General features: G+C 42.8%; 1 protein-coding gene across 5 annotated transcripts in view; it reads left to right on the forward strand.

The window, feature by feature from the left end:
- The window catches only part of Arhgap22 (Rho GTPase activating protein 22), a 191,130-nt gene that overhangs the window by 61,719 nt on the left and 106,444 nt on the right, over positions 1-22,967 (forward strand). For all 5 annotated transcript variants that reach the window (XM_040272604.2, XM_078042610.1, XM_040272603.2 and 2 more), the window contains one exon: positions 1,213-1,412. In XM_040272604.2, the coding sequence (XP_040128538.2) occupies positions 1,213-1,412 (200 nt within the window). The remainder of the gene's footprint in view (positions 1-1,212; positions 1,413-22,967) is intronic.

Here is a 22,967-nt window from a genome sequence, read left to right on the forward strand (position 1 = left end):
AGGCTTAGGGAACTGTGGTCACTAGTATAACAGGAGGAACTTATATACACATGCACATGTGTATACACACACACATACACACGTGCACATGTGTATACACACACATACACAAAAAAAATCGTAGGCACAGTGCAAAAACTGTGGATTGCAGGGACCATGTGTTCCTATCAGAAGTTAGGATCCATGAACTATGAATTGCAGTTATGATTACATTTGGACTCAGAATTGTTCCTCCAAAGTCCAGAATGTCCTCTCCTAGTAAATACTGCAATAATATGCTTGATTCTGGCCAAGGAGAGAGGAGGGGAAGTATACAAACAGAGAGATGCGGATGGAGGAGACGAGAATCTGAATTCATCACTGCCATGGGCAGTACCAGCCCTGCAGAGTGCTGGTCAGTGAGGTCAGCTGGGGAAAAGAGGGTTTGCAGGCACCCAGAAAGCTGCGACATAGTAGTCATTGCCCCCCTTGTTCTGTCAAGGAGCCACCATCAAATTACAACAAATTGCTGAAAGAGAGGTCCCACCATCCAGGCCCTGCACAATGGTTCCAGGGAAGCAGCAGAGTGGCTTTGGGGAATCTGGGCAGTGGTGCTCAAGCCTGATGTCTCCAGAAGAGGGGGCTTCAAACAGACACTGGGGTAGGGTCTGGATGGAGCTAGCTCCCACTGCCCCTGAGTAACAGAAACCTGGCTAAAATGTAACTTCCAGGAGAAACCAGATTTTTATCTCTTTTTAAAATTTCACTACTTTATCCTCATAACTAGAACAGATCTTGGCACAGAGTCTGCACTTAATAAATAGTGACTGAATGAAAAGAAATGAGTCATGGAATGAATAGATGAGTGGACAGTTACATGTAGACATTGATGGATGGATGTGTGGATACATGGATGGAGGTTTGGATGAAGAAACCTGGAGAAATGGAGAATCTAGGTTTCCAGGAACAGAGCAAAAATGAATCAGGCAGGCAGACTGTGCCACCTATCCCAAGTGGATAACCTTGGACGGCTGCTGCTGCGGCTGCTGCTAAAGTCTTCCAGCCTATGTATGCCCTTGGAACCCAACAGGGAATTGGGCCTGCAATGCTCATGTCCTACTGTCCTGGGCTTGCAAGCCTTGGTCCAAGATCAGCTGGGATACCAGGATGTGCTGAGTGCTGACCAGAGGCACACCAGGCTCTGTGCTCACTGTGTGTGTTCTTGACTTCCAGCCCGCTCCAAGAGCCTGGTGATGGGGGAGCAGAGCCGCAGCCCAGGGCGGCCGCCAGGACCCTGCAGGTTGGGCCCTGTGCTGAAAGCAGGCTGGCTGAGGAAGCAGAGGAGCATCATGAAAAACTGGCAACAGCGCTGGTTTGTGTTGCGTGGGAATCAGCTTTTCTATTACAAAGACAAAGATGAGACCAAGCCCCAGGTGAGAAGTCATGTCCTATCTTCTGTGGGTAGCACGCTGGGGCTCCGAGGGACAGTCAGCTCTGCCCAGGAGAGGGAAAAGGCAGGGAACTTTTCAGGCTTCCAGCTCTCAGCACCCAAGTTTTATTCTTACCCTCCGTGCTCCTGGCTTAATGAAATGCACCCACAGCTTTGAAAATGAAAATGCTTCCACATGATGTTGACAGAGAGCATCCCTGTCCAGCCTAAGAAAATAACTCTTCCTGTGTTCATCCCCTTAGTGCTTCCAAGGATGCACATGCACATATTTTGTTACTCCTACCGTCCAGGGAATGGGTACAGTCAACCTAGCTCCAAACTAGAACTTGGCTCATGTGAAGCCATGTGTCTGCTGTCTCTGTCTTATGTCAGCCATCTTTTTTCTCACCAGCCCTGTAAGACCCACCTCAGGTGCTTAAAGTGTTGGCTTTTCCACCCAAATTGTGATAAATTCACCCATTCAGAGCAATTAGTAGCTTCAGAACCACACATGGCCTTATCACAGGTGGACCTTGCAAACATTGTGATGAAATGCTCTGTCACCAAAGCATTGGCTTGCAGGATGCAGCATCTAATCTTTGTAGTAGGCATGGCCAGTTCTTTGTATCCATGGGATCTGCATCCATGGATTCAACCACTGTGGGTCAAAAATATTCAGAAAAAAATTGCATATACAATGTTTTTGCCATCATTCTAAAAACAAGACTATATAACTATGTACATAGCATCACTCTGTACCATACTAAAAGTAATCAGAGAATGATTTAAACTATATGGGATGATGTGCTTAGGTTACATGATATTATTATCATTTTATATAAGATATTTTATCATCTGTGACTTTAGTATTCAGTGGTAAGGGAGTGTGGACATCCTGGATCCAATTCCCTATAGATATCAAGGGATGGTTTCTGTAACTCTTGGAAAAAAATGGGGAAGAGATATTAAAGGACTTTATCCAAATGATGCTCCTCATCAGGGATCCAAATCAGAAAAGGCCATCAGATCCCCTTGTTTAAAATCAGACGTCATGGAGCCTTGGTGGACAGGAGCCCTGTGTACATCTCAGCAGTTCCCATGGTCTATGGGTGTGGGCCAAGAGGGTTTTCTGTGATAGGCAAGGTGTGAGGAGATACCTGGGCACAGCGTGAGATAATGTCAAGTTCACAGTGAGAAATGACTCTTTCACATTTTTCACACTTCTTTCAATTTGGGGTATGTCATAGATGAAGTGTCAATTAGGTGTGAGCATATTTTTACCACTTCCCCAAGGCTTGATGCCCTTCTTTTAAAAGGAATATGGGGGCTGGGTTGAGAGGGAGCAGGCCTCATCTCACAATCTTCAGTGTCAGCAGGAATCAGCTGCAAGTTAATGACTTTCTTCCTTCACTGTATTTATTATAATGGTTACCTTTGATTATGGGAAGAAATTCTAGTTTCTATTTATAGTGATCTCAAGTTTGCCTTTCCAAAACACATCTACATTAAAAACAGAAAGTGCTGCATAGCAAAGTGAATGAACTTAATACCACCAAACTAAGCTTAAAAATGGTTAGTTTAGGGTCTGAGGGTGTAGCTCAAGAGAATAGCACTTGCCTTGCATACTCAAGGCCCTGGGTTATCCCAGCACAACCAAGGGGTGGGGAGAGTTTAGCATGGTAAACTTTACGTTATGCAGATTTTACCACAATAAGAATAAATTAAAAATGAAACTTCATAAGGAAAGCCTTCATGTAAATAACACCACAAATGAAAAATGAGTAAGACAAAATTCATGAAAGTAAGCATAAACTAAAATTAGGAATAAAGTTAAGGGGATCTAAACAAGATTAAGAAACCCTGGTCTTGCCAGCCTCCTTGATTTTAAAAGAAAGGAAAAACAACACCCAGAGAAGTTTAGTGGGGCAGATAGGAACTCTGAAGTCGGATCAATCTAAATTAATTAGTTCTGAAGTAGATACAGCATGCTAGCTTGGAAAGTGGCTTTTTTCTTTTTTTAACTTTTGGTTTTACTTGTAAATAAGACAACATTATATACAGACACTATTTGTAAATAAGACAACAGAGATGTGCTAGGAATTAAATTGCATAACATGTACTTAACCAAGGGAAAATTCCAGCACCATGGGTAATGAAATCTGAGCTCACGTACCCTCCGGTACCCCACTTCCCAGGCAGGGCACAGTGCCTCTGATTATACACCGCCATGTCCTTCTAGCTGCGTTAGCCCTTCAATGGTGCCTTGGCTTTCCTGGCTGACCTGGTGATGACTGGTCACTCCTCATAACTGATCAAAATTGCCAAGATCTCAGTTTTTCAGAGCATGTGTGGGACTCCCAGGGTCATCCCCTCCCACTGTCATCCGCAGCACTGTTTCCTGGGAGCGCTGCATGGTGATGCTGAGTTCATCAAGGTGCTGATGACCCTGAGGTCATCCAGGCCACACATGGAAGGAGACTCCATTGCCACAGGCTTCCCAACACATTCTTCATGGCCTGAGCCTCAGGTGGCCCAGCATGCCTTCCCCATCAGCTGGCTCCATCAGGCACCACCATCTTCCAGAATTCTCCACCTGGACATTCTTCTTCCTCGCTTTCCACCTTTTCCAAACCTTAATGGCTTCTGTTGAAAGCCGTTAATAAAATGGAGGCACCGATGTCCCCAGTCACTGGCCTGGATGTAAAATCAGCCAGCCCATGAGCCCAACCCAGGATGAATCAGGGCATTCACCTCCAGGGAACGTGTTATATCTGTGAAAGGAGTCAGCATCTCCTAACAGATACCAGTGTCATCCCAGGGCTCTTGTGGCCTCTCTGGGTCTGGCTGGCACCCCCAAAGCTTCATGGGACCTTATAACTCCCTAACTTCCCCTCCCCATCAAAGCCTGATTCCTACAACAGCCCCACTGCACAGATTCCCAGTCTCGAGGCAACTATGGGTCACTTTTGACTCATTTAGCTTATACAGTATGATCTCAAACTGCTGGCACAATAAGCCCACAAATTTCTATTTAATTGCATGAACTTACATGTAATAGACTAATTCTCAATATCTGGTTCCTGGAAAAATATGTCCTGTTCACTGTTCCCACTGACAGCGAGCCTTAGCAGTCAGCACCTACTGTCAGACAGCCTGTACCAGCTGATGTAACTGCCAGGAAGAGGGATGTCCAGCCACCTTTGATGCTACCCAGAGCTCAAAAATCATGATAAGCATCACTCTCAGCCCACATCCCAAGATCTGTCTTCAAACATTTATCTCTTCCCTTTTCTCAGGAGCCAAGGGTCAGAGAGCATAGAGATGGAAAAGTAGATTACATGAACTCAGATGGAAAGATTAGGCATAGGGGCTTTGCAGCAGAGTCTGAAAGCATACTCTCATCCCTTAGCTTTTTCTGGAACATGTCCCTAAGTGTTCCCAGCAGATAGACCCTGCAGTTTCATAAATGAAGTATTCCAGGATTTTTCACCTTAGTGGATTCTGCTCAAAATGTTTTCTTAAGCCATGGAAATTCCCACCATATATCTGGTTGATTGACCTGGTTCATTTTTACTGTCTGAGGACTCACTTTAGTTTTGTCAATCTTCACTTGTGGGTTTCTTGGCTTTGAGTAGAAATGAATTGGAATAGAAATAGAAAGTAAAAATTCCAAAACATAAGACAGGAAAAAAAAAAGGCTGGGGATGTGGCTCAAGTGGTAACGCGCTCGCCTGGCATGTGCGGGGCTGCTGGGTTCGATCCTCAGCACCACATAGAATAAAATAAATATGTTGTGTCCATCGAAAATTGAAAAATAAAAAATATTTTTAAAAAAGAAAAAAATGAATTAAATGTGATCAAGGTTCGCAGAGCTGGGCTTTTCATGAAACTGAGGAATAATAAATGCCCCCACTTCAAACCCCAATTTTTGCAAGCATGCCAGAAAAATTTCAGACATGTCACTCAGAGTAACCGGCTTAAGTTTATTGGAAAGTATGGAAAGAGAGGAAAGGGGACATAATCAAGGGAGACAGTGAGTCATCTCAGAGAGGAAAGAATTGGCATGCTTCTCCTGCCCTCCAGTTTTATTGGAGGTCCCAGGGAAGTTTCCAAAGAGTCCTACCTATGTCCACCTCTTGACTTTCGATGGACAGCAGGATGACATCAGACTTTCAAGTTCCTGCTGCCATGACAACTCTAAGTCACTTTGGCCCACACTGCCTGGTTCTAATTGGAACCTGTTCTTTCAGATTTTATGATAGGGGAAATTATCCTTATCTCCCAAAGTTCTGGGATGTGGTCTATGTAAGGATCACAAAATTCCGCTCATGCAGAGTAACTTGTGTTCTTCTTATGGGTATTTCAGGGCTGCATTTCTCATGCAGATAACAGGTAGTTTGCTGAGAAATGTCACATCCCATGGACTTAAGCCAGGCAGGGATGCAGGTAGATAATTAATCCTTAGAAAGCAAAGCTAATACAATAATGAAGAGCAGATATCAAGAAAATAGAAAAGTGGGGAAAAAAGTGGAAGCACATAGGGCTGGGTTGTGGCTCAGTGGTAGAGAGCTTGCCTAGCATGTGTGAGGCACTGGGCTTGATCCTCTGTACCACATAAAATAATAAATAAATAAATAAATGTATTGTGTCCGTCTACAATTAAAAATATTTTTAAAAATGTGAAAGCATGTGGGGGTCAGCACAGTGGGCCCATTTTATAGAATTATTCCCTCCACTTCATGTTCCCACCACGCACATTGGTGTGTTTCTGATCAAACCCAACAAATGTGAGAGAAAAGGAAAGAGAGAGAGAGAGAGAGAGAGAGAGAGAAAGGTAAATAGAAAACAAAAAATAAATAAGACGGCAAGACTAGATACAAACATTTCAGCTGTCATAATAAATGTGAAATATGATTGATCTGTTTATTTAAAAACAGAAAGTGGGAGATTGGGTCTAATAAAGAAAGAGGAACACACAGGCTAAAAGGAGAAATGATGAAAAACAATGTCAATAAATGTGAGCAAAAAGATTGAGTGAGATCAAAACAGAAGTCAAGACGATGATAACCAAAGGGGACAAAGAAATACAGCTCATAATAGAGGTTGCAACGTGCTGAGAAATAGAGCAGCCAAGAACTTTTTATGCTCTTAATGACATATCTTTGAACAATGTTCAAAGAAACAAAGAATGCTCATTAATTTCTCTCTTTTGTGGAGAGGAGTGTTGTTCAGGTTTTTTTGTTTGTTTGTTTGTTTTTGCTTATTTGTTTCTGTTCTTTGTGGTGCCAGGGTTCCATATATGCGTGCATCCCCAGCTCTCTCTCTTGTGTGTACACTTCTCTCTCTCTCTCTCTCTCTCTCTCTCTCTCTCTCTCTCTCTCTCTCTCTCTTTCTCTCTCTCTGTGTGTGTCTCCCTTTCCAAAGCAAATGCCTTCTTTCAAAAAATGAAATTATAGAGACACAGTGACAATTGCACAAAAAGAAACAGAAATTATTAACAAATGATGCCCAGGGAGTGTGTGCATGAGAAAGACGGCAAGATCTAAACACATGGAAACCAAACACACACACTGCATAATTCTTTCCTAGTTAATGAGAAAATCAAACCTCAAATTCAAACTTCCAGTTAAGTATAACAGATTTTATAGTGATGGTTATAAAGAAGGGTGAGGAAAAATAGGAAAAACAATGTAAGGAGAGAGAGAAAGAGTGAATAAGAGCATTTGGCTGTTAATGGGGGAAAAAAAAAGGAGAGAAAGAGAAACAAAAAATAAGCAAATCAAAAATCCTAATTCTCCAAAGAGAAGACAAGGAAAAATAACTACCTTTTTAAAATGCTAAAAATGAGGGAGAATAAATGAATATGTGTATGTCTGTACATCCATGGAACAACTGTGACAACAAGAACACCAATCAATCAATCAATATCACATGGGCCTCTTCCACATGCCCAAGCTCCACGGAACAGCATGAAAGAGAGGTTTTTGGAGGTGTGACACACCTAGACAGAAAGACAGGAGGAGGGGGGGTCCTCTGATTGCTGGGAAGCAGATGGGCAAGAGGCAGCTGGTTAGCAACCTAAGAGAGCTGAGCTGCAGGCCAGCACCGGAGGAGAGAGCACAGCAGCTGTTTGCTCTGCAGAGGGGAACTGCCCAAAGACCCAGGAATTGGCAGGACCAAAATCTCTGGAAATAAGAGCCAAAGAGGAGCAAAGAAAAGAAAGTGAAGTTTAAAAAGCAATTAGAGCTCAGATATTCTGAACACCTAGTGCCAAGAGGCGACTGCCATCCCCCACAGAGGCTAAGAATGGAGTTTCAGTTCTGAGAGGGATAAGAAAAGTTTTTCAGACTAAGGACACTGGGCCAATTCCTAATGCGAGTCTCATACCAAAAAAACAGGAGGATTGGGTAAAAGTTGGAAGTGCAGACCAGTTGCTAAGCCCCCAGTAGTCACCCCGCATTTGACTCCCAGACTCCAGCAGACGGGAATTAGCCCGCAGGAAGGAAATTAGAATTTTTAAGGGTGGCTCAATGAAATAACCCAGGAAGACCCCCCTCCATATTCCCACCATGAAAATAGTTCCCTTCCTCCTCCTCATACACCCTACAGTCAGCTTCTTGGGGAGTTCAAGTTCTGGGCCACCAGATATTTAAGGAAAGAATCTCATATGAAAGAGGTAAAAACAGGAAGAAGAAGAACAAAAGCAAGTTGGAGCCAACAGAAACTATGCAGGGGGATAAAATATTTATATAAAGTTGTGTTTAACATCATCAGAGATAATAAAAATGGTGCCAGACAACAAACAATCCCCCTAGAAATGAGGAATGAGATTTCAGCCATGAAAAAATAAAATATTGGAAAAAAATGTGACACTCTTCCAGAAGAAGAGAAAAGTAGGAAAAGTAGGACAGACAACCCAGTGCCTGAATAGAAGGGAGTTTTAGAAAGGGAGAGGAGAGAAATGAAGGGAAAGAGAAATGCTGCAAATAAATTTCCCAGCGTGGGAGTAGAAACACTGAGTGCCAACTGATAAAACCAAAATTACGGAGGAGGTTCAGGAAGGCAGGTGGGTGGGGTGTGGGGAGGAGAGGAGGGATAGAAAGCATGCTTTCCTGCTTCCATGCTGGCAATTCCAAAGATAATACCTAAAACTTTGAATCAAGAACTAACAATGCTATTACCTAGAAATAAATCTCAAAAAAAAAAAAGAAAGAAAAAGAAAAAAAAAATTTTTTTAAATCCCTGAAAGTTGAAAGTGGTTGCATATTCAAGCAATGGTGGAAGAGAAAGAAATGGCTGTCTGAAGACAAACAATGGGGAACGATTTGATTCCTTAAATTATGTCTCATTATAACTTTAATTTTTAAAAAAATAAGTAAAATAAAACCTAAATAATTTATTTTGAGGATTTTGAAGATACAAAAAAAAAAAAAAAAAGACAAATCAGAGCCACAGGGTAGGGTTGTGGGGAGGGCCTGGGTGGTGAAGTGGTGATAAAGATTTGTCACAGTGAGACCATATTTAGTTAAGTCCGTATTTTAAAATATTTTAAAAATTTGAACTGGAAGGAAAAAAAAGAAAAAACGGAAACCAAAGAAGAAAGGCAACAGAGTCACAGCCCAGGAAAATTTTTCTTCAGATAAATAAAAAAGTGATGGAGAGGGACCAGGCAAAGGGCTCTCCCTTCTAGCCAGGCCCACAGAGCCCTGGATCACATGAAGATGCTCAGAAGCTCTGCTTCAAATGAACCTAGGGATACGGTGCCAGGTCTATGGACAGGTGTCTCTGGCGGAGACTGTGAAGTAGCTGCAGTGTGGACTGGAAGCTGGAAACAGGAAGTGGGAATCCCAGTGTGCAGGGATCTAGGGGCCACACGCAGCAACTGGGTCTTTACAAAGGACCCTGCTGGGGGCCTCTGTGGAAGCTGTGGGGCTAAGACTCAGCCATCAGAGCTCCAAGAGGAAAGTTATCCTGCAAAAGCATAGGCAGGGCTGATAGGGGGCCCTTGTCATTCAGACAGGGCTGTTGTCCTAACATCCTGTGAGACCATGAAAATCCCCCGCAGTGTTGGAGCAAGGTGATGGGGGCCTTGGAAGAAGCCAGGGCAAGAGCCTATAAGGTGGAGCTTTGAAGTCTTGGGTCTGCACCCAGTGAGACCTGTGCAGCTGTAGGTTCCAGGAGAGGCGATTTAAAAATCACTTTGAGAGCAGGCTGGCTTTTTGTTGCTGCTTCCCACCTCCACCTCCCCCCACCTCACCCCCACACACTGGAGAGTGAGTGATAGGAGGTTCAGCAGGAAGAAACAGAAGATTGATTAAAGTTTGATTTAATTTAGAGTAAAAGCTTGGAATTGGGAGAAGGAAGACAAGATGGATGGCAAAACAGATGTACTGTTGAGAGCAAACATTAATATTGAACAATCAGAAATCTTTAAGAGGAAACCTCAGAAGAAGAAGGGGCTGTCGGATCCCATAGTTTAAAGGTCACGGGGAACCACCTTCCAGCATGCAGCCAATCCTCCGCTTACCTTGTGCCATTTATCAGAACATTTTAAAAAGTGCTGCTGTGATCTGGTTCCTTGGGTGCTTGCTTGTTTCATTTTTTTTTTGGCTGAGGGGAATGGAGGAGTGGCCCGAAGCCTAGGTATGACAACTCCTGAAGGCTACGCACATCTTCAGAGAGATTCCTAGGAAGTGGCTCTGTGCTGTACCACTGAATGTCTGCCCACAAAACCTTGAAACTGACTAGGAGATGCGAACCAACATGGACATGATTTCAGCACTACCTGGGATTTTCATTAAGACAGTCTCAGGTGTCAGAGCCCGTGTCCTGCTCACAGCTCAGAGAATAGGCCACCATCAGATGCCCTTCACTTCTAGACGCTATAAACTCCATTTGGCTCAAGTCGATTAACAAACCCTCCTGTCCATCCTTCAAAAGTTGTAAGTTGTTACTCGACCCATCCAGAAGTCATTCCTATTATTGCTGTTTTGATATTGCCATGGTTATTCGGTAACTTTACTGTCTGTTCTCCTTTCTAGACTGTAAACCTCATCCAGACAGGGTTCTAGACTGTCTTAGCATTTCTCTTTTCCCATCCCTTAGCACAGTGTCTGGCACATAATTGACCCCAGTAATTTTTAGTACTTACATGGCTCACATAAAAAAATAAATAAAAATAAAGGTATTAAGGGGCTGGGGTTGTAGCTCCATGGTAGGGTGCTTGTTTGCACATGTGAAGCCCTGGGTTTGATCCTCAGCACCACATTAAAAAAATAAACAAATACTTACATGGCTAATTGAATGAATGAATGAATGAAATAATTAAACTGACAATGGAAAAATATTTTATTGCCTTTATGTACGCCTGAGGTTGCCACCTTCCCCTAGTAGACTGTAAGCTCCTCAAGGTCAGGATTTTGCCCTTTTTGTTTGCCTCTATGTCTCAGTGTTTGACCACTGTTCAGTTTGTTCAGTTTGCTCAACTCAATTGCTGAACATTCACTATTTCTTTTCTTTTCTTTTTTTTTTTTTTTATCTCAATAACCCTACGAGAGTAGACACGATTAATTCCCATTGTACAGGTAGAGAAAGTGATGTGCAGAAAGGTGGAATGGAAGCTTGCATAGTATAATGGAATGAACATAATATTGGGAATCGGCATTCCTGGGTTCAGGGCTAATTTATCATTTATACCACCAACTAGCTGTAGACTTGGGCAGCTCACTGAAGCCCCTCTTGTTCCTGCTTTTGGTGTGGTGCTCTGGAGCTCCAGCTGTACAAAGCATTAAACAAATGGAAGTCATTGTGATTTGTGATGTGGTCAATGTTGCCCAAACTGTCCGAGACAGATTCGTATAATCTTTAGCATAGTCTCTGAAACAGAAGCCCTTCAAGTAGCATGAGGATTCTAAAATGAAATACTAAAAGCAGGTTATTGACCAGAAAGCAAGGATTAACCCAAACATAGAGGCTCCCTTGAGACCAGCACTGCAGGGGCCCTGATTGTTTTTTGATTAGGAGACCAGATCAGCAGGTGGCAGGCCTGCCATGGACACCCTGGTATCTGAACCTCAGCCAGTCATTTTACTGAGGCCCACATGGTAGGAAAAATAGCAGATTTCTGGACTTTGGCTTCACTGCTTAACAGTAGTAACTAGAAAAGATTCTACTTTCTGAGCCTGTTTCTTCATTATAAGATGAGAATAACCACACTAACTTATAGAACTGCCATGAGAATAAGATTAAACATGTAGGAAATACCCTAGTGGTGGCCTTCACCCCACTGTGACTGTATCCAATAAAGCTTTAGCAAGTCATCCAACTCCATTAAATAAGGAAGTCCAGTGGCAGGCAGCATGCCTCTGGTCTTGCCTCTGCCTTGCTTAGTCAATTTGACTCTAAATGAAAACCAGCTTTTCCACATGTTATACACCAGGCTCTAACTGCTCAGCTGGATTAACTTGTTTCATTTCTCACACCAACCTTACAAGCTATGTGGTATATAGTCTCCAAGGATGACCACCACCCATTCCTGTCTTCCCTGTGCCCATGCCCCTTCTGCCAACAGGTTGGTGAAATGTATGTCCCCTCTTGTTGATGACAAGTTATCTTTGTGACTAGTTGACCAACAGGATGAGACAGAAGTGTTGCTGTGCACATATCAGGTTCAGCTCCTGAGAAGTCAGGCTGTCTCTGCTTTGGCCGTGGGACGCATCTGCCGTGATCCCAGAATGATAGGACAAAAGTGGGGCAAACAGAGAGCCCACATTGTCCAGACAGAGAACTGAGGCCTTCTTGGACCTTCTAGTCCCTTCAACTCCAGCTGAACTCAGCTTTGTGAGTGACTATGGGCCATATTATGTGGAGCAGAACTGTCCCCTGAGCCCTGCCACATGAGAAAAAAGAGATCATTGTTTTTTTTTTTTTTAAAGAGAGAGTGAGAGAGGAGAGAGAGAGAGAGAGAGAATTTTTTAATATTTATTTTTTAGTTCTCGGCGGACACAACATCTTTGTTTGTATGTGGTGCTGAGGATCGAACCCGGGCCGCACGCATGCCAGGCGAGCGCGCTACCGCTTGAGCCACATCCCCAGCCCAGATCATTGTTTTTCAAGCTGCTAAATTTTGGGGTAGTTAATTATAGCAGTAGATGACTAGAACAATTTAGGAATTATTTTTATGCTCATTTTTCCAGATAAGGAAACTGAGGCAAAGAGAGGTTAAATGACTTGCTGAGATCACATAAAGCTAGTATGTACTCAAGTCAGGATCCAAAACTAAACAATGTAAGTCCAGAATTGACGTTTATTCAGTATTCTACTCTGTGTGGTTTTGGATGACGCTGAAAATCAAAGGCACACATAGTGGATTTACAGAGCTGGGAGGGACAGCGAAGGTGGAAATCATCATTGAGATTCCAAATAACCTTGACAAGCTAGTATCATGGAAAATTTATTAAGAAAAAATGGTTCCAAAAATCACATTATTTCACAGAATGGTAAGATCTAAACAGGTCAAATAAAGCAGAGTTAGCAGTTTTAATTAGTTTAAAGCTCAACAGGAAGTAAACAGTGAAATTTGATGGCCAGATAAGCTACTGAGGACCTCAAGTTATATTAAGAGAGGAGAGAAATTTGAACAAGGAAAGGGAAAGCCCACTGACCTCTGCCATGGTCAGACCAGGTCCTATTTGGAGACCATCTGTAAGCCCCAAAGGATCACATTTTCAGCATGACAGGAACAGGGCAGCCGGAATGGTGAGGGGCCTGAACTCCTGTGCATAGGAAGAACAACTGCACACATCAACTGGAGAAGTGAAAACTTGGCAAGGACATTACGTCCTCATGTGAACAAGACTTGAAGGAACATGAGCCAGCTCCCCCACATGTGAAGAACACTCGGTCCTCATGGAGTATTCTGCAGGATGAGGTGAACTCCAGTCCCTGGTGCTGGACAAGGGGCAGTCGGCTGCTTGGCACAGTGGCTTGGAGAAGAGTTGATCATTGAGTAGGAAGTCGGCTAGAGATGACCTGTAAGTGCCCTTTCAGTTGCATAGCCGAGAGAACAAGAGAAACTTCAAAAGGCAGACCAGAATGGAAGGAGAAGAACTGGATTTAGCCAAACCATGGTAGTTTTCAGATGTTCTATCCTGGATGAGGAAAAACCAAGGCCAAAGAAGCAGGTGAACTCTGGAGCTCTGACCACACTGGGCAGCTGTCCAGAATTTCTGTTCTTGGTACCCAGCAGGGTCTTCCGTGGCTGTTTTGTGGAGATGCATCTGGAACCCTGGTTCTATGTTGGACTTGGCAAAGCTCTTTGTGGAGATGACAGTTGGTAGCAAGAGAGCTGGTGGATACAGACCTTGATGTCATAGGGCCCCTGTAGCCAATGGCTCCCACGGGTCTCATTTGACTTAATAAACTTGGCTCTGACCTCCAGAGAAGCATGAAGAGCCTCACTTCACTTCCCCCTTCCTACTTTTCATCTGCACATCTCTGTCCACACCATGGATGAGCAAGCAAGTCATTACCTCCCTAACTGCCACCACAGATCTTGGCACAGCAAATTCCAGCCAATCTAGCTGTACTCAGAAGGAGCAAGCATGAGCATAAAGGAAAGGGGCCAAAGCATCCATCACATAGCCCTCTTGCAGACTCAGGATCACTCAGGCTGCTGAGCAAGTGTCCTCACAGCACGTTAGACATCACCTTGAGTTAATTGGGGGCTGGTTTTCATGCTTGCATAAGCACCACAGAAGAAAAATTAAGCAATAGATATTTTCTTATTTAAAATGCCCTTAGGGACAGCTTCAAATATTTCTTTTGTGCAGAGTTACTCAGTGGAATCATAAAAAAGAGAGAGAGGTATCAATTATTTAGGGTCAAATATGAGAATTAGTAGCTTTTTTTTAAAAGGGTGGCCTTTTATTTTTTGCAGATGTTCAAGAACCATAACTCCCTATTATTAAACAGATCAAAATGCAAATTCCTCCAACAAATTATTTTAAATCAAATAGAAATTTATTTAATAATTGTAAACAGACAGCAGCAGCCAATTCATTTTAAAACAATTTTCAAACGCTATTTAATTAAAACCACTTTTTTAATGCATGTGACATGTCAATAAAAAAATATGATTGAAATAATCATCCAAAAAAGGGATGTTTATCTTATACCATCCTCTTGTGGCTCAGAAAGCTACATCAGCAGTGTCCCGGGACAACTCTGATTAATAATTATTTGGCAGTATTCTGCCACTCTTCTAGGGAGAGGAAACAAGTTACTAAGAAGCCTGATGACACCTTATGAGTAAATAAATCACAAAATCACAAGCATTGTGGCTGCCCTAGAATTCATTTGTACCCAGAGCGACACTACCTAAAAAAATAGATCCTCACCTTCTAAAATTGACTTCAGTGTTGTTTTTTTTTTCTTTTTTTTTTCAGTGTCTCTGGTTGCTGGCATAAATATAATGAACACCTCTAGGGGCTGCTAATTTAACTTAGCATGGATATTAGCTTACAGTACTTAAATATCTCCCACTTATAGTAGATCAATCCTTTAGCTTTCAATTCAACCTAGTAATTTACAGTAATAGCTAGAAGAGTGATTGGTAAATTATGAGTTTTGTCAATTACTAGGCAGAAAAATGAATCAAATGACATTTTAGGCAGCATTGGAAACATATTTTATTCATTGTTTGGACGAATATAAGTTACTTTTCATTACAGTTTGGGCATTCTCACTCCTTAATGCATTGGTTTAATACTGAGCTACAGTTGGGGTATGACAGAAGTAATTTGGTAATTTGGGTGAGCTGGTGCTGGCTTGCTGCCTTTTCTGGGCTTCCCAGGATTGAGGATGATGGGAGTGTTTCTGGGATGGACTGTGGTCTTTGTAAAAATGGAGGTGAAGTGTGCCTTTTTCAGAAAAATGCAGCATGTGCCCTTTGACAGCAATCAGCTCAGCAGATCAGCCTGGCATAGCCGGGGCAGGTCAATGCAAAAGGATTTATGCTTGTTCTCAACTAAACAGCATAGTGGCCTCCCTCTCAGAGGTACCATATAGCCAGAAAACTGGCACTAGCTGCATAGCCTCCAAGAAATAACAGAATGAAACCATTCCCAGCCAAGGAAGGGCTCCTCCCACTTCCAGGAAGGCTGTTGGACTCAGCATCAAATCCCAAAGGTATATTCTGAGCAGAAACAAACATCTGGGGGAGTGTGTTCCAAGACTTGGACTGACTTTGGTTGACGATGGTGTTCCCAGCCTGAGCCAGCAGCTTGTCCCCCAGGACAGTCTATTCATTTTAGGGTGAGAAGGCTGGAGACACTGAGAAGCCCAGCAAACATGGCAGGGACCATGGCCTGGGAGAACAGACCTGTGGTGCAGTGCTACAGATCTAGGCAGTGGAGAGACCTAGTGTCCTCATGAGGACCAGCAACCTTGTGGACAAAGACCAGGTAGCACCATCAAAATCTACCAATTTCGGAGGAACAGCAGAGCCTGTTCCAAATCCTCCAGGCAGGCTCTGAGGAGCAGAGGGCAGGGTAAGCATTAATGAGGGGCAGAAATTAGCACCAACATCCACCTGCCTCCTGAATCAAAGAAAATCCTGGAAAGACATGGTAGCCAGTAAAGAGCCAGTCCCTTCCAGAGAAGCCCAGAGCAGATGCCTGCTGATGGCTAGCTAGTTCCTGCCTCAACCATGATGTCAGATAAAGCCCCAAATGCCATCGGTGGCCAGAGGGATTAGGTTTATCCCAGTTTCCAAACACCTCCATATGAAACAGCAAGCGTTTGGGGGAGGCAGAGGCCTACGATCTGGTCTAGTGAGCCAAGGAGGAAGTGGGGGTCATTTTCAGACTCCTGGGGCTGCCAATGGGAGATCCTTCACAGGCTGGGCATTTGGATAGGACAGGCATGGTGGTCACACCCCTCTTAGAAATGACCTAAATGACCTTACTGGACTTCTTTCAATAGTCCAGTCCAAAAGGCCAAGCAGGTGAGATTACTATAGACCGTTGTAGCTGGAGGCCAGAATCCAGACCATCTGCCATGCTCTGCTCAGCACTTTGGACCATCAGAGCCAGATATTTCCCCATAGGCCCATATCCTCAATGCCATATCACAAGTAGATGAACTGGCTTTTTATTACTTCTTACTTTCCAACATCCAGTCTGAAGCAAAGGAAAAATCATTAGAGTAGCTCCCTTTTATCCATAGACATACATTCCAAAATCTGCAGTGAAGCCCTGAAACTGCAGATAGTACCAAACCCTATATACACCAGGTATTTTCCTAAACATAAAAGTTTAATTTATAAATTAAACACAGTAGGAGATTAACAACAATAACTAAAATATAGAATAATTAAAATAACATGCTATAATACAAGTTTGCACTTTGGGGACATTATTAAGTAAAATAAAGGTACATGAACATAGCACTGACATATCATAACAGTCAATCTAAAAAGACAGCTACCAAGTAACTAGGGCACACAGTATGTATACTCTAGACAAAAGGATGATTCACATCTCACATGAAAAACAACATGTTGGCTTGAAATTTCATCAAGCTACACAGGATGGCAGGCATTTAAAACTAATAAATTGTTTATTTCTGGAATTTTCCATTTAATCAGACTGTAGTTGGCACAAAGTAACTAGAACCACATAAAGTGAAACAGAGAATGCAAGAGGACTATCACATTATTAAACAGCTTTACCAGCATAGAAATACAGTGTTTAAGAATGCTACAGGTTTAAGTTGGGGGGAGGAGTGGGTGTGTGTGCCTATGGTCAGATGACCAGTTCAATGACCAGTTCAAGATATTAATATTTATTTTCTTAAAATAACATCTGGTTAATTAAAATACACCATGTTAAATGTCCTCCAAAATTCTACTGCTAAACATAATTAAAGTTTATCCGTCCTTGGAGCAATATCAGCTGTGGGTCAAGTGTGGGCCTCATCTGTCTCTGAGGCCTCCCAGGTTGACCCAGTGTGGTAATAGGAAGAGAAGCTAGATTTGGGCAGATTTTAGAGAAGCAGGCCTCAAAGTGATCCTGTCAGTCCTGTCTGGAACTGCATCATATGCCCTAACCACAGGACACTCAGAAACAGCAGTCCATGGAGATTCAGTGACTCTAACAACTCGCCCCAAATCTGTTATAAAATAACATGCACCTTTATGTCTCCTCCCTTCTCCTGGGGCAAAATAAACATTGGAGGGTTTAAGAAATCCCAGATTAGCGTCCTGCTCCACTGGTCATGTGAGCCTTAGTTACCTGCTTCTCTGGGACGCTCTTCAGCTCCCCCAACCTGAGGCCAGAACACTAGAACCAGTGAGCACTGGCTGTGTGTAGACTCTTCCCAACACGACATGGCATCTTATTCTTGTGAACATGGTCACAGACATTACAGTGCCAACATTAATGACAGGCTGAAGGGAAGAGGGACTGGGACCACCAGTACAGCCTCAACCACACTGCCCGTGGGATGAAGAAAGGACCCCAGGAATGGCTCAGGACAAGTCAAGAGGCATGGTTTGGGATACCTCAGGATTCTGGCTTGCCATGCAACTAATTGCAGAGCAAACCTGGACCCTCACACCCTGGAAAGAGCACTTCCTGGGGGATTGGAAGACGCCATTAGCTCTAAGACCTGAGAGTTCTTAAGGGCTTTGTCATGGCCCCAGATGTAGCTGGGCTTAGCTGCAAGCCTGCCCCGGGCCCCAGAACCCCAGCCCACCCATGGTTCCCTGGTAGAAATTCATGGACTAAGGGGCTAGGCTGGATGTCCCAGGAGATGGTCCAAGTGGCTGGGGAAGTACAGGAAGGTGAAGGTTGCTGGGGCTGCAGCCCTAAAATTCCTGCTTTCTAATGGCCAGGCATGGTGGCACATGCCTGTAATACCAGCGGCTCAGGAGACTGAGGCAGGAGGATCACAAGTTCAAAGCCAGTCTCAGCAAAAGCAAGGTGCTAAGCAACTCAGTGAGACCCTGTCTCTGAATAAAACGCAAGATATGGCTGGGGATGTGGCTCAGTAGTTGAGTGCCCCTGACTTCAATCCCTGGTACCCCCACTAAAAAATTTACTGTTTTCTAAAGAATGCCATGTTATTCTTAACACATGGATCTTGGGGCACAGCTCACATAGTCTAAAATTTCCTAGGGAACAGATGTAACCCCAAGACACAGTGGTGAAGCAGAGTGTTCCTAGGACCATTTTGCTAACTGCAAACCATGGGCACAGTCCATGCACGCTGAGGGCATTTAGAGTCCACGTGGCACGTGGGCAATCTGTTGAAACAATCTTCAGGACAAAGTCCTCAGCAAAGAAGAGACTGGACAAGTGTTTCATCTTCACCCCTTAGGGAGGGACAGTGCCTCACCCAAGATCTCATTTGTCTCTAACCTTTACAGTGCATTTCTTAACATCTGCCTTTTGGAAGGTAACGGCTCATGGTTACAGACTTGTGTGATAAGGAACCAGGGGAGGATGCTTCCCCACTTGGCACTGAACTTCGTTCTGATTTGTATTATTTATATAAAATACAGAGAGGTCCAGTTCCTGGTTGGGTGTCAGACAGTGAAAGCTTTTAAAGATGAATTTGAGTCCCTGAATAGAATTATTAAAAGATAAGGAACCTGAGTGATTGCTTTTTAAAATATGTCTGCAATTTTCCAAGATGCTGCCTGTGGAAGATCTTATCATGTGGCTTCATAAGAAGCTTTTCAGAAGTTGTTTCTTCAGACAGTCTCCTTCTCAACAAGGTGAAAAATGAAGATATCCCAGAGAACCGCCCCTTGATAGGATTAGAGGGAAAGCTGAATTTCAGATTGCAGAGACCTCAGAACTATTGCAAATCCTCAAACTCAGGCCAGCAGGCCAACTGCAAATACCCCAGGCCTTGCAGGAGGACCTCAATGATTGTCATCACAAATTCTGAGGCCATCCTGGTCCTGAAATCTGCATGGAAGTTGGGGATATTCCTAAAAACAGACTAAATCAACAATGGAATGACCAAAATAGGTTGTGAAATAATTATGATAAGTATTCATTCATACAGGCACCGAGCATTTACAAGGCACAAACTCAGCAGTGAGGAATGAAGAACTTGATCATATAATTCACAAATCAGTACTTACTCTTGCCAGGCACAGAACCTGTGGTTGTTAAGGCTTTAGCCCATGAAGTCCTCAATATACTCCCACATTACAGAAGAAGCAGCTGAGGCTCTCTTTCCTGGTTGCACAGGGTTTTGCTGGGGAGACCCATGTAAACCTCTGCCCCAGTTATAAACTTGCACTAACATGGCCTCCGTGGTGTCACCCTTTCTTGAGATGTCCTGGGTACTTGCTATAGCCCAACTTCCTTCCAACCCTTCTGTTCACTTAATTAATCCCGTTTAATTCTCAGAGCCCTGGGAAAATGTCTTACCCCTATTCAACAAAGAAGGACACTGAGGCCAGGCAAGCAAACTTGTCTCCATGCTTGCTATCAATAAGCAGTGGGGGCAGGATTGAAACCAGATGTGCATGAGGCTCAAACCTCTGAGGTTTCCGTGCTAGTCCCATCTCATCTCAGATTTCAAATGGAATCATTGTTTGTATCTTCGCAATGAGTTAGGTTCTGGGTCTGACATCTGACTACAGACTTCTGAGTAGAAATCCTCAATGCTGTTGCAATTGTTAATCTCACTCCTTTTCCCATGGAAAGGGATGAGACTTCTGAGCTATCTGTACTCTAAGGGCTGTCCCATGTTGAAAATTCTTCACAAAACAGGCCATGGCAGCCTTTCCACATGGATAAGGGTGCCCTGCAGGTAGGAGCTTGTGCCCACTCTGGTCGGAGGACTTGAAGAGTAATTGTCACTTGATTCTAGTCCAAGGAAAGTTTGAGAGGCCTGCCACCCTAAATGTTTTCAGGGGGCAGGAATCACACTCCTTTGCTTGGAAATGATAGATGTGCATTCTGGGTGCAGGAATGCTGAGCAGACCTGCATGACCACTGACACATTAAGGTGAAGCATTCAGTAAGAGGGTGATGGTAGACAGATGCCAACAGCCCATTATTCAGGCTTCATCAGCACTCCACAAATGATCTGACTGCCCTTTCTTTTTTTTTTAATTTTCACATTATTTAAGTTTTCTTATTTGGATGCAAACATTACAGGGCAAAACATATGCCTCACCATTCCCTTCCTCCAAAAGTGTAAGCTTTGTGTGCTGTTTCTGAATACAGTTGACCCTCCATAATTGAGGATTCTGTATCTGCAGATTCAATCATCACAGGTCAAAACTATATAAGGAAAAACAAAACACAAAATCTGCTTCTGAACTCAATATATATAGACTTTTTCTTGTTATTATTTTCTAAAATATTATATAACAACAATTTATATAGCCTATACATTGTATTAGGTATTAGAAGCAATCTAGAGATGATTTAAAGTCTATAGGAAGGTAGGGTGGGGATGCAGATCAGTGATAGAATGTTTGCATAGCTGGCACGAGGCCCTGGGCTCAGATCCTCGGCATACATAAAATTTAAAATGAGTCCCAGAGTCTACAGGAAGATGTACACATGTTATATGCAAATACTATGCCACTTTATATAAGGTTGGTAAACATCCTTAGATTTTGGTATCCATGGAGGGAGAGTGGGTTCTGGAATCAATATCCTAAGGATACAGAGAGAGGGTTATATTTACATTGTTATGGTTTAGATGTGGTGTCCCCTAAAAGCTCACATGTGAAACAATGCAAAGTTTGGAGGACAAATGATTGGGCTATAGCCATAATCCAATCAGAAAAAATTTCTTTGATGGGATTTCCTGGGTGGTTCCTGGAGGCAGGTAGGGTATGGCTGGAGGAAGTGGTGCATTGGAGTTGTGGTTATGGGTATATACTTTGTATCTGGAAAGTGTAGTTTCTGTCTCTGCTTTCTGATCACCATGTGAGCTGCTTCCCTTTGCCACATTCTTCTGCCATGGTGCTCGGCCTCACCTTAAGCCCCAAGGAATGGATCCAGCCTTCCTTCTATAGACTAAGACCTCTGAAACCATGAGCCCTCAAATAAACTTTTCCTCCTCTACAGTTGTTAGTTTGGATCCTTTTATTCACAGCAGCGAAAAAGCTGACTAAAATAAATACATATATAGTTTGATAAATTTTGACATATGTGTGTGTGTGTGTGTGTGTGTGTGTGTGTGTGTGTGTGTGTGTGTAACTTGTGGGTTCTTGAGGGAGGAAAATAACAGAAATTGAAATAGGATTGCACTAAAATTATTTTTCTGCCACTTTTATTTTTTACATAACAATTCATCTTAAAAACCTTTTGTATTTATCTCATTTTGGTATGGTTATATCACAAATTACTTAACACTCTCTCATTGACAGTCAAATGAGTCAATTTTTTTTCTACTAGAAAAAAATGCAATAATTCACATGCATTTTTGTTTGTTTGTCTTTCTTGCCTTGGAACCAATTATTAAAACCCAACCTTAAATTAAAGGATATTTCACTTTGAAACTACAAAGTGTCTTTTAAAAAGGCTTTATAAAATAACTATTTCATCAAAAGTGTATGAGAGGGACTAGGGTTGTGGCTCAGTGGTAAATCGCTTACCTAGCATGTATGAGGCACTGAGTTCAATTCTCAGCACCACATATAAATAAATGAATAAAATAAAGGTCCATCCATGTCTAAAAAATATTTTTTAAAGAAGTGTATGAGAATGCTGATTCCTGCATTCTTTCTTCAGTATTAGATATTAGCAAATCTTTTAAATTGAGAATATTATGATGTTATCTCAGTCCATTCAAGCTGCTACGGAAATACCAGAGCTGGGGTCATTTATAAATAACTGAAGTATATTGATCTGGAGGTTGGAAAGTTGAAGATCAAGTTTCCCGCAGATTCATTGGCTGGTGTAGTCTCCATTTCTGCTTCATAGATGGTTTCTTCCTATGACTTCCTGAGTCAGAAGAGGCAGAGAGCTCCCTAAGAGGCCTCTTTTATAGGGCACCAAATCCCATTGCTGAGGGTGGAGCCCTCGTAACTTCTTCACTTCCCAGAATCCCCACCTGTTAATACGATCACATTGAGTATTAGATTCCAACAAATGAATCCTGTGAAGAACCAATGTCCAGACCATAGAACATGATGATTGTGCTATTAATCTCTTCTCCTTACAATGTATCTTGATCTTAAGTTTATATCAAAACTACTTGGTCTGACATAGCTCAGTGGTGGAGTGCTTGCCTCCCAAGCCCCCAAGCCCTGTGTTAAAAAACAATTGACATTTGAAGTAGATTCACATACCCATATTTTTCCACATACACTATGGTTGTCAGAATCATGGCCTCCTGAAAGATGTTCCTGTCCTCATCACTGGAACAAGTACTATGTTATGTTCCACAGCAAGGAAGAATTCAGGCTGCAGATGGAGTCAAGGTTGCTAACCAGTGGCCACACATAAAGAAATTATCCTGGATCATCCTGGAGGACCCAAGGTAGACCCAAATTTTGTATAGTGGAAAAGGAGGCAGA

This window comes from Ictidomys tridecemlineatus, chromosome 1 (assembly GCF_052094955.1).
Source record: "Ictidomys tridecemlineatus isolate mIctTri1 chromosome 1, mIctTri1.hap1, whole genome shotgun sequence".
Classification (NCBI taxonomy): Eukaryota; Metazoa; Chordata; class Mammalia; order Rodentia; family Sciuridae; genus Ictidomys; species Ictidomys tridecemlineatus.